General features: G+C 36.0%; 3 protein-coding genes across 3 annotated transcripts; all 3 read right to left on the reverse strand.

Annotated features, from left to right (window-relative positions):
* Positions 1–3,591: 3,591 nt before the first annotated feature.
* Positions 3,592–5,112, reverse strand: LOC105961067 (uncharacterized). The gene is made up of 3 exons (XM_012985304.2): positions 4,531–5,112; positions 4,343–4,410; positions 3,592–4,211 (listed from the first exon to the last, which is right to left on the reverse strand). Exons 1-3 carry the CDS (start codon positions 4,948–4,950, stop codon positions 3,752–3,754), a joined length of 948 nt encoding a protein of 315 aa, XP_012840758.2. The 5' UTR covers positions 4,951–5,112; the 3' UTR covers positions 3,592–3,751.
* A 749-nt stretch (positions 5,113–5,861) lies between these two features.
* On the reverse strand, positions 5,862–7,642 carry LOC105961068 (NAD(P)-binding Rossmann-fold superfamily protein). The gene is made up of 3 exons (XM_012985305.2): positions 7,240–7,642; positions 6,366–6,595; positions 5,862–6,279 (listed from the first exon to the last, which is right to left on the reverse strand). Exons 1-3 carry the CDS (start codon positions 7,532–7,534, stop codon positions 6,001–6,003), a joined length of 804 nt encoding a protein of 267 aa, XP_012840759.2. The 5' UTR covers positions 7,535–7,642; the 3' UTR covers positions 5,862–6,000.
* Positions 7,643–9,260: 1,618 nt separating this feature from the next.
* LOC105960832 (protein LAZY 1) lies at positions 9,261–11,327 on the reverse strand. Its single transcript, XM_088825799.1, has 5 exons — positions 11,240–11,327; positions 11,074–11,146; positions 9,992–10,758; positions 9,584–9,836; positions 9,261–9,476 (listed from the first exon to the last, which is right to left on the reverse strand). Exons 1-5 carry the CDS (start codon positions 11,243–11,245, stop codon positions 9,457–9,459), a joined length of 1,119 nt encoding a protein of 372 aa, XP_088681925.1. The 5' UTR covers positions 11,246–11,327; the 3' UTR covers positions 9,261–9,456.
* Positions 11,328–11,939: the final 612 nt, after the last annotated feature.

The following is an 11,939-nucleotide window of genomic DNA, read 5'->3' on the forward strand; positions in this document are numbered from 1 at the left end:
ATGTATTCCTTTGTTTGACCAATTTTCACAAGCACGTGACTATCTTTCTTGATTTTATGAGTGAAGTATCTCTCTCGGTGGAATCATGAACTTGGTCTCCAAAGTGATCCACTTTAGCCAAACAAAAACTAGATAACTTGGAGTGGTATTCTTCTTCACAATAAACAACTAATTCCACCGAATTCTCATTATGCAAAATTGGATCTTCCTTAAAATTATGAAATTCTTTCAAAATTTCATGCAATTTTTTGTTCTCCTCCTTCGTTAATTTCTTGTCTTCGTCCCACTTTATCTCAGTTGACTCCGATTCTTCTTCTTTCGGCTCTTCGTCCCACTTTATCTCAGTGGAATCCGATAATTCTTCTTTCGGCTCGTCGTCCCACTTTATCTCAGTTGAATCCGATTCTTCTTCTTTCGGCGAACTCACAAACAATTGGGGTTCTTCGAAAAATTCATCGTCGTCCTCTTCCTCTTCCTCCGGCGATAGGCTCGGCAGCGGCAGCGGCGGTAGTGGTGTTGTTGGTCGGCGGTGGCGGTCTCTTCGGCTCTTATGTTGGCGCCGTCCTTGACTTTGTTCGAGCAGTTTTTGGAGACCAATCCGTATCTCCTCCACGGATTTTTCCAATCGCTCTAAACGTTTTCTCTCGGACGACATAATTTCGCAAAGTGTTGATGTAATCTCAACTTTGCTCCAGCGTAGCTTTGATATAATCTCTGCCTTGCTAACGAAGCGTTGGTGTTAATCGCAACTTCGCTCTGATACCTCGCAACTTCGCTCTGATACCAATTGATGCGATCTCTTGTGTATCATAAATATTTCCTACGAAACGTAAGATCTATTCTTTAATATTTCTCTCTGCATTCTCAAAACCCTAGCACAATACGACTATTTAAAGAGAATCAAAACCCTAGAATCCTAATCTAACTAGGAAAGAGAATTACCTATACTAATAAAATACTTAATAATTCCCTAATCACTACTACTCACGCCATATATTAATCTAAATATACTAATCTAATCTAATTATCAATAAACTACTAATTAAAATAATACTTAAATAATATATTAAATAATAAAATACTAACTAACGAATAAATATACGATATATTAAATATATATCGTATCAAACCATTGAGCTTATAATAATTGGAAGAAGAAGAAGAAGAATAAGTAGGGCAGAGAAGGCTTCGACCGAATTCGAACAGTTTAGAGACGAGCCGAGCGAAACAAAAGATAGAGCATAATATAATAACGAGGGGCAACAAAAGGAAACCGATGAAGAAGGTGAGCACCCCGAAGAGCATCAAAGCAACAGAAATACCAATAAAAAGAGGTGAAATCTGCCAATAATTATTATTTGACGGCTGAGATGACAATGTGAGTGTGGGGAAGGAGATGAGATGATGAATCGGCGGTGAACGGAACATGTGAATCATCATCGTCCATATCTCCTCTAATTCTCTGCTCATCTTCATCTTCTTCTCTCACTCTTTCTTCTGCCGCCAACTACTACTACTACTACTACTACTATAGTCGTGAGTCGTTGTGTAGGTGTGTGATAAGGCCTGTTCAATTGTTTGTTTTTTACACGATATATCTATCTATCTATATCTATATTCTTGACATTCTGGATATTTGATAAGGATGTATATTATTTGGATAAGACCTCAACAAAATTAAGGATAAGCTCCAACCAAGGAGCTGCTACCACTGCATATGTAATACAATTAATACCAAAACATAAATTAAAATCTTTATTTTTTTCCTTCCCTTTATTTCATGCCAGTCTACTGCAGAAAACAACACACACACACACATATGCCATGATCACATATATAATGACAATATTATTATTCTATTACACGTACGTATTAATAGTGTCCACCGAAACGGCCGCCTTAATTTGCCTCTCCTGAAATGCTGAGAGAGCCGCCGTCCGTATCTTTGAATTTTCTTAGCTAGCAATATTTCTGGCAGCTCCGGTTATGTCGTATCTGCCACCGTACATATATAGTTCAAAGCAATCACCATACGATGGATGGATGTCCTTTGAGCGCTCCGATGATGATGATGAATGTATCAGCAGCCTTTGCAGTGACTCGCCTACATTACCCACCACAGACACCCGCACATCGATCATTAATTTCTGTATTGCTGCAGGAACACAATATATAATTAGCTCCTCCATATCTGATTCTATAACTTCTTCAAACAGGTTCATCAAAAAACTCAACTTCCTCCTGCATGCATACATGCTCCATTACGTACTGTAACTAGCTAATTGACACACAACATTTAATTAGGTTCATGCATGTATTATTAATTACTAATAATAAGATCATAGATACCTCCAATTTTCAGTACTGGACAAGGCAAAAACAGGGAGAAGTTAAGAGCAAGTTGTTTCATGGCTCTTCTTCCGATCCAGCAACGTAACGTGGCCGAGCTGAACGTACAGGCAAACCTCTACACCTTCTGTTTCCATCCATATATTATCACTGCTATATATGTGTTTCCATCGGCATCATTCAATTCTGGTTCCAGGCAATTACTACGTACCCATGGAATTGAACACACATCGTTATATTTTTTTTGTATGTACTACACTATTAATACTAATGTTTTTCAAGATATTATTGTGCTTCATTTGCTCCGAGATATCCTTAGGTTTGCTGCCTATTTAAAGAAAGAAAAAAATGTCAACCTTTAATTCTTGATCAAATACATTTTCACTATAATACTAAATTAAGTGCTTAACTGAAACAATCTTTATTTTATTTTTAGTTATAATTGGAGGGGAATAGCACCCTACAATCTTTACATGGGGATTTTATTGTTCTTTGCCGGCCAGTTTACTTATGTTTTTACATCTTGAGGTGTTAAGAATTAAGATCGATCGAGAAGAAGGAATCCTGACAGGTAGGCAATATAATTAATTGGCTTGGATTGGATGCATGTTCTTCAATTAAATGCATGGATGGTGCCAACGAGAGATCAACCTAGCTAGCGTAATCTTGAAGAAATTAAAGGTGACACAAAACTTGGATCTCGATGAATTATATTTTGTTAATACTACAAAACTATCTGCAAATAGTTGGCTGGATTTATTTCACTAATCTTTTCAATTATTTTCTGATGTGATCTTTTAATCGTTTTCTTATAACACAAGATACATCTTACGTAATTGGACCGCTATAACTACGTGCATGTGAAGGAAACATGATAAATAATGAACCAATTTATTTAAGAGTCATATACAAAAAACTAATTACTTACTTTTGTTCTTCCGTTCCACTCAACTTGACTCCGTTGCATGTATCAAATCAAGCTCAAACACAACTCTTAAAGCTCGGTAAAAGTTCAAACAAGCGTGTTCGACGACTCTGAGATTAATTTGCACTCCTAATCATTAGTAATTGCTTGAGTTTGAGTAATCATTTCTAATAGTTAAAAACTAAACTAATTAAAATGTGTAGATTTCTAGCTATGTGCTACTGACTGACTGCAGATGAGGCAAAATTATAGTTTTATGAAAGTGCCCACAATTAACTTGGATATATAGCCTTATTCCTTGTACAGAGAATGAAATGAAATAAAGGGACTAATTAATTCATACTTGTTTGAAAAAAAGGTAACTTTTACAATCCGAAATGCAGAACAAGTGATAAGAACGTACAATAATGCACTCTGAAACACAAACATGTAGACACAGAAAGAGAGAGATATGATCATTATGTATATGCTAGCTAACTAGTACTTGTGTCCACCGTAACGCCTTTGCCTCTTCTGAAATAGGGTTAGAGCGTCCACTAAATCCGCCTCATCAAAGTCTGGAAAAAGTTTGTCGACGAAAATCAGTTCGGTGTAGGCCGACTGCCAGAGCATGAAATTGCTCAGTCTCAACTCACCGCTCGTTCTTATCAGCAGATCTGGGTTTCTAAATGACGATTCCTCTATCACATTTGTTTGAAGATGCTTCTCAATTAGGGTTTCATCAATGTCTTCCACCGATCTCAAAACACCATCCTTCACTTTTCTTGCAATTTGTTTTGTGGCTTCAGTTATGTCGTAACGTCCGCTGTAGTTCAAAGCAGTCACCATATCCATTGCTTTGTTATCCTTTGACCGCTCCGATGATGAAGATATCAGACTCTGCAGAGACGGCCTAAGTCCCCCTACATTCCCCACAACAGACACGCGCACATCATTTCTGCACATATGAATATGTATGTCATTAATTAATAATGGAACAACAATTATATAATATGATGATAGTTAATATATAGAGATATGGAGACAATGCATGTAATAATTATATATATGGAGGAAGCGCTTACGTACTGTATTAGCTCCTCCATATCTGAACGTATAACCTCTTCAAACAAGTTCATCAGAAAGTCAACTTCCTCCTGCATGCACATTATATTGATTCGTTTATATATAATTAATTAGTTGATTATTGATGAATTATATTTATATATGTTCACTGATTAATTAATTAATCAGCGGTAATGCACGTAAGTACGTACCTTGGTGCGAATCCAATTTTCAGTGGAGAAGGCAAAAACAGTGAGAACTTGAACACCAAATTTCTTACAGTTTCGAGTAAGTTGTTTCATGGCTCGTCGTCCAGCAATGTGGCCGAGCTGTACAGGCAAACCTCTGCTTTTGGCCCACCTTCTATTTCCATCCATTATCACTGCCACATGTTTCGGCATCAGTTCCTTCTCCAGCCCCTCAGGCAACTCCTCGTAAGCACCACCAGTACCACATGATGATTTAATAATTGATGATCCCATACCGCGCTTAACAACACCACCACAGTAATTATTATTATTATCTCTATTTTCAATTCTGCTATAGTTATGTGACGACAATCTGGGTGGTTTGTTCATACTCATATTGTTGAATATTGTTGGAGCAACTGCTGGGAAATTAACACACAGCATTATATTTTGATAGGTAAAGAGTAGTAATTAATGTTTATAAGATCGATAATTGTGCTTCAATATCAATCTGCTCCTTAGTTTTGCTGACTACTTAAAGGATCAAATAATCACTCTACTAAATTATTGATTTGAATAATTAGGTAGATAAAGTTAATTGAAAGCAAAAGTACTAATTACAGATGTGTATCAATTAATTATGGAGTGGTCTCAGGTCTGATAATATCAATTAGTAACAACAATGACGTGCACGCAACTGCACAGCATGTGCTTTAATTAAATGCTACCAAAAGGAAAGCGTAATAATTAGTTAAACAGGGGTATGTATGTATGTATATATGTTCTAACAATCATATATCCTACCATCTTACATACATCCAATTCCAGTCGGAGTTCATAATACAAGGTGGACTTCAATTTTCGGGGATTCTGGTGAACCACCTCCAATTTTTTTGCATAAAGTAGGACATACGCAGAAAATAGACAAAAGAAAAGGAAAATTAAGACTTTTTTTTTTTTTTTATGCATTAATTTGGATTTTGGTGGGATAAATAACAAAAACAAGGTGGACTAAATAAAAATATAATGTAATGTTTTTTTTAATTGAAGGTGGGGGTTGAGTCCACCTTGCCAAAGGGTCCTTCATACATCTATACCAATTTGAGCATTCCCATGTTTGTATATGTTGGATTTATTTGAGTAATCCTGAAACTAAATTTCTTACAGCAAACAACTTTAAACCTTTTCCTCAGGTGAACATGGGTAATAAACAATTTGCTTGACAACCAGACACACAGATAAATCACACTTTTGATTGTTGATCAAGCAGGGTTACAAGGGTTACAATACAATGAGTAACATATATAAGGCTATCGAGACCCACAAACGGTATAGTTATGCGATTAGTGCAAGACTCAAAATAAAAACCAACGTTGATCAAGAAATACGTGTTCATACACACATTGTTTATTTCGCCACCAACGAGTCTAAAAATCATATCCAACTGCAGATGTGTATAATAAATAAATAAATAATAGTATTATTTAGGATGAATCACATATAGGATCGCATACGGGGCCTGACCAAAGATTGGGCACCATCGACAAATATAGTTGTACCAGTCATGTACCTTGACCCGTCACTGATCAGGTAAATAACAGTCGAAGCCAAATCCTTGTCAACATCCAGCCATCTTTGTAATGGATTTGCTTCACTCACCAACTTCTCTGCCCTATCTTTACCAACCCAAACGGGGAACTCATCCTCAATATGCAACCCTCGAGCTATTGCATTCACCCTTATTTGATACTTGCCTATCTCCATTGCCGTTGTCTGCATTGAGGGAAATATTGAAATCATTATTATTAGTTATTACAAACAATTATTGAGTAATTGTAATAAGTTGAAAGACTTATTACCCTTGCTAGCTGCTGCACTGCGGCCAAACATGAACCATATACTGCAGATCCTGGATATAGGCCTCTTTCAGCTCCGATTATTGAGGTCAAGAGGATGATGGACCCACCAGATTTTTGATCTCTCATTGCTTTACCCACAGATTTTACAATATACCATGTTGCCATCAAATTTATTTTCACAATCTTTTTGAATTCATCTTCACCCAGACACAGAGGATCTTGCATCTTTCCTGTTTCACATTATCACAAGTTGGAAGTTATTATTATTATTATTATTATTATTATTATTATTATTATTATTATTATTATTAGTATTAGGCTTTTGCTGTCTACAAACATAAAATAGACAGAGTTAACATAAAATAGTATGTCGGGATTATATAATGTTTGCAAAAAAACAATTTGGAGTTGTATGATCAAAATTAATTTTGTGATATACAGAAATGCAGACACGCGAAAGCACATGTAGGTCAAGTGCCTAGTAGGTCTGGTTTGGGAGATTGGTTCCGAGGTGTTGGAATTATTAACCTCCATCTTTGGAAACACAAAACAAACAAAGACACGAAATCTATGCAAGACTTCCTTGGAAGCAATGGAAGCCGGAAATCGCATGAATGCAAATGTTGATCACAAGGAAACAGTTAGCACAGAGTACAGATACGAAGCTAGTAGTCAACACAAGTGTATAGACAACATAAGATTGATGAGAGCTTTCTTCTTGTTTTATTCATTTGAAATCCCTTCCCCAAATCAAATGCAATTAAAACTAATCAAAACTCCATCTCAACTCTCAGATCACCAATTGAATATTATATTTTTACTTAAAAAAAAAAAAAAAAGGAGAACAGCTAAAAATTGAGAGAGGTGAAAATACCCTCATAGGAGTAACAGCTGACGAAAGCATCCAATCTGCCGAGGAGCATCCTGGCCTTGTCCACCGCATCGTGAAAAACCCCTTCACTGTCTTGTTCCATATCAAGGGGGACCACATCAATTGAAACGGCGCCGTCTAAGGAGCCCTTGATCCTCTCAGCCGCAATCATCAATTGCCCCTCATTCCCCATCAGAACCAAACGGCACCCACGCTGAGCTAAGTGGCGGGCGATGTTGATAGAAATTAGGTCGCCATTGGAGGTCAGCAAAACCTTCTTTCCTCCTGAATTTTCCATATTAAATTCAAGCAAATAGTACTCTCTGAAGTGTGTCAATTGATACGAAGAACAAATAGATCCGTCACCGAAAAAATCGGTGTATATTAAATAATGAAAGGTGAGAAACTCGTGCGGGAATGAATTTTTTAATTTTTATTTATGTCCGGCCATCCCATCCGGGTACGGAAGATTGAGTGAGAATCGTTGGATTGGAATCGTTGACGTCGTTGCTCACGTATTAACTGGTACTAGGATAAATTGTTTGACTTTGTAAACACCAGTAATGCATTAACAAATTTGTTTTGTCCAACATCTTCTTTACCCACATTTTACTTTCCTAAATATTTAAACCCCTCATTTGAAATAGAAATTGATCTATATTACTACTACTCTAATAATGTAATGCAGTAGTACTGTAGTCAGTGGCGAGGCCAGAAAGTTTAGTGAGGGGGGGCTTAAACACACGGGGGTTCGGGGGCAGCGCCCCCGAAAAAAATTTTGCTACGAAAGAAATTTGAGATGAAAATTCGATATGAATTTTTTTTCCTTCACTTTCAGAAGATAATACCAAAACCGCGAAAGCTAAATTGCTATGAAAATTTAAGAAACATGAATATCAAGTCGATTATCAAATTGACACAGAGAAGTTGTCAAATGCTAAAATGATCGTCGGTGGATGGCAATTTAACCGCTATTAGTGTGACTGTGAGAGAGAACAAAGTTTTTTTTTTTCAAGAAACGTAATGAACTTGAGAAATAGAAGATGAGAGCAAGTCATACATGAGGTGATGGAGGGTTTTGAGTAAGTGGTCTAAAAATAAGTGGGCTTAAATAATATAATTAAATAGACTAAAAATTAAATAGAGTATATATGTATATATATATAAAATATAATTGAACAGACTAAAAGAAAAATAGGATATATATATATATATAGGATTAATTAAATAGACTAAAAAAATAAATAGAATATACATGGGGGGCTTTGAATAAGTGGACTAAAAATAAGTGGGCTTAAATAATATAAGGGTAAATTACAAACACCCCCCTGAGGTATGGTCAAATTACAAAAATCCCCTTCTTGTTTGGATAATTACATCTACCCCCTCAACTATGATTTTTTTCTTACACCTCCACCCTTATGGTGCCAAATTCAACATAATCATCTAGGTTCCGTAAAATGTGCTCTAGTTTGTACTCGTTTTGTGTAAAAATACAGTTTCCGATACACCACAAACTGATATATACAAGCTAAAAATCACATATTATGATCATCTTGCTTCAAAATGTAGAGTTCGAATGGGATAAAATGAGTACAAAAGTGATAATATTCCATATAATCTCGAAGATTCCACTAAATTTGAGGAGTTGAGGGGTTGGTTGTAATTATCCAAACAAGAGGGGTGTTTTTGTAATTTGACCATACCTCAGGGGGGTGTTTGTAATTTACCCATAATATAATTGAATTGACTAAAAAATTAAATAGAATATATATATATATATATATATATATAATAGTAAAAATTTGGGAAGTGAGGGGGGGCTTGAGTCCACCCTAGCCCTTGGGTGGACTCGCCCCTGACTGTAGTAGTACTAATAATTTGTTCATACGGGTTCTCTATATATATATATATATATATATATATATATATATATATATCATTTGAGCCAAAACCAAAAGCACAACAACTTGTTCGATCGGCAATTAGTAGTGATGATGAGGAGATTGACCACTAATTAACCAAATACACCAAACATCATAATCCATTATTACATTCAAACCAAGAGGAGGTAGCTGCGCTATTTTATTTTAATAAATATACACATTACATGAATTAAAGCATGCATGCAGTTGAGATAAAAATATTCCACACTTGAACAGAATGAGAGCTACTTCCCCCTTTGCTTAATTCTCCCATTGTTCCTCCATGCATGCTCCTCTACAGCTCCAGCACCAAGTCTTTGTCGCCAAATTATTCCCGAAAAAGATAACAATTTTTAATAATAATTAGTTAGGACATTTATCTGGATAAATTAAAGATGTAATTATTCGACATTTGAACGTACAGTCAGAATCTGTTTTAATCCAGTGCCCTGATGATGATGATGACTTTGCAGCTGCTGAATCACCTTTGCACATTCCAACCGTCTTCCTTTTACTGTCTGAATCTGATCCATCAAACTTGTTATTCATATCTCCTGCAATGTGATGATCAATGGATACTGTTTTTATCTTGTTACTCTTTGACACCTTATGAATCCGTTTCACGCTGTTCATCTCCTCTGGGTACACCTTCTTGCTCAACATTTTAATAAGCCTCTGCAGTCACCACATCACAACACTCACTGCAAACTTAACATATATATATATATATATATATATATATATATATATATATATATATATATATATATATATATATATATATAGTACTACAATCTCTTTCAGAGAGAGAGAGAGAGAGTAAAACGGACCTTTGAGAGTTTTTTCTTGATTGGATTTGATGCAGTGGTAGCAGTAGTAGTATCTTTGTCAGGAGCACTAACGCAGTTGCTTGATGAGCAATGAAACTTGTTCGCCACTTTCTTCATGAAACCAATTATGTTTCCTTTCTTGGCTTGTTTTTGTGATCCTAGTTCATGAGTACATTTCTTGGTAGGAGGATTTTCATGGTATACGCTGTTTCTCTTGAAGAGCTCTTCGAGTGATGTCCTCTCTCTCTTTAACTCTTGATTCTCTGTCTCGGCTAGTAGTTCAACAGATGCAGCAAACAGATAATTCTGAAGAGGACAAGTAGCTACCATGTGCATGTGGCCATCAATGGAATCTTCTCCTTCGAATATCGGCTTGTAACTAAGGGTTATTATGCTTGCTTGACTTGTCCTTTGTGACGACACTGCTTCTTCAGCTTCAATAAACTTGTCTAACTCATTCTTCATTACATTGACATCATTTTCTGTAATCATCTCTATCTGTTGTTGACCAGTCAATTTCTCAATGGACACGGCAAGTGTGGGTGTCGGGGTATCGGTTATGAACTCATAGCCAAAAGTGCCGATTGACAGAAAGTCAAAAGGCTCAAATAATTCTTCTTTATAGGAAGCTTCAACAACGCCGCCTTCATATCTATTTGAAGATTTTCTATGTATCATGTTCGAGTGTGGCAAGGGCTTGGCGGGCTCTATGTAGTATTTATGTTCATCAAACACTGTCTGTACTGAAAAACAAGTGGAACCGTTTCCTGCGGAATTTTTTTACCAAATAAAAATAAAAATAAAAAAGTAAGTGTAACTAGAATATCATTGATCGACTTATTTTGTGCAACTATAAGATTAGCATGAAAGTGTACGTCTTCTTGTGTAAGAGATTAGCAGAAACGCAAGTTCGGATTTATAGAGCGGAGCTTACATGGAGAGTTCTTGTGATCTAACTTTCGAAAGGTGGGTGTGTATGTGTGTGTAATCTCATTAGCAGCAGTTAACTAAACTGAACAATGTTGCTGCATGAAAAGGAGGGACAAGATATTTAATTTAGTGGTAGAAATAATAAAATTTACCTATGGTGGAATTATTGTTGAGCGCCTCAATGCAGCCATTATGCTTTAGCTTACGATGCATCCAGCCTAGTAACTGCATCCAAATATACAAGTTAGAAATATGGGATCGATCGATCATAAACCCAAGTTTCATGAAATTATTATTTTAATTTTATGTGGCACTAACCTTCATTGTCGATGAATCCGAAGAAAGAAAATAGTGGGGGAGCTAATTAAGATGGAACCGAATGATATAAACAATCATATAAAAAGTGGAGTTATATAGAGAGAGAGAGTATATTTTCATCACATAAATGGTGTTACAAAGACAAGTACACTGACAAAATTACAAAGACAACCTCAGAGTGGGCAATGCCTACATACATATATATCTCTTTGTCGGAGTTGGTGGCTTTGTTCCCTAATGATGTGAAATTAGCCACTAATCACGCATCTAATTAGTACATACATGACTGCGATTCATGTATTAATTATCACTTCAATCAACTTGTATTGGATGTTTGTCTGTGGAAAATCATCTGGACTCTTCGCAGCAGCAGCAGCAGCAGCAGCATGATTATTTTAACTGTATTTGCAATTGGTGCACGATTAGGGAGTTGTTAATTGGTCATATCAATCTTGACGTTAGAGTATTAGAGAAAACGACGACAATGTCTTGTTGGGTGTGAGCATTATTTTGTTAAGATTTTGAAATTGGTGAGGTAAGATTAATCAGAAATGACATTTTAATTAAAACAAGTGATTATAAGGCTGCATGTAGGCTATCAAGAATGAAAGTCTAATTAAAAGTTATAACAATAGGCTGTGGGCTGGGTGTTCAAAGGCTTTCTGTCACCATAATTAGTTATCAGCAGAGCTGGAGTTAA

The sequence above is a fragment of the Erythranthe guttata genome, chromosome 11 (assembly GCF_056151865.1).
Source record: "Erythranthe guttata isolate IM_541 chromosome 11, IM_541, whole genome shotgun sequence".
Taxonomy (NCBI): domain Eukaryota; kingdom Viridiplantae; phylum Streptophyta; class Magnoliopsida; order Lamiales; family Phrymaceae; genus Erythranthe; species Erythranthe guttata.

Excerpts from the sequence above, each read along its gene's own strand:
- LOC105961067 (XM_012985304.2), bottom strand. The coding sequence starts at position 4,950 with ATGCTGTGTGTTAATTTCCCAGCAGTTGCTCCAACAATATTCAACAAT. Across the intron at positions 4,411-4,530 it reads AAAATTGGATTCGCACCAAG|GAGGAAGTTGACTTTCTGAT; the intron begins GTACGTACTTAC and ends ATGTGCATGCAG. Across the intron at positions 4,212-4,342 it reads GATATGGAGGAGCTAATACA|AAATGATGTGCGCGTGTCTG; the intron begins GTACGTAAGCGC and ends TCATATGTGCAG.
- LOC105961068 (XM_012985305.2), bottom strand. The coding sequence starts at position 7,534 with ATGGAAAATTCAGGAGGAAAGAAGGTTTTGCTGACCTCCAATGGCGAC. Across the intron at positions 6,596-7,239 it reads CAGCTGTTACTCCTATGAGG|GAAAGATGCAAGATCCTCTG; the intron begins GTATTTTCACCT and ends AATGTGAAACAG. Across the intron at positions 6,280-6,365 it reads CAGTGCAGCAGCTAGCAAGG|ACAACGGCAATGGAGATAGG; the intron begins GTAATAAGTCTT and ends CCCTCAATGCAG.
- LOC105960832 (XM_088825799.1), bottom strand. Across the intron at positions 10,759-11,073 it reads CAACAATAATTCCACCATAG|GAAACGGTTCCACTTGTTTT; the intron begins GTAAATTTTATT and ends AAAATTCCGCAG. Across the intron at positions 9,477-9,583 it reads GATTAAAACAGATTCTGACT|ACTTGGTGCTGGAGCTGTAG; the intron begins GTACGTTCAAAT and ends TTGGCGACAAAG.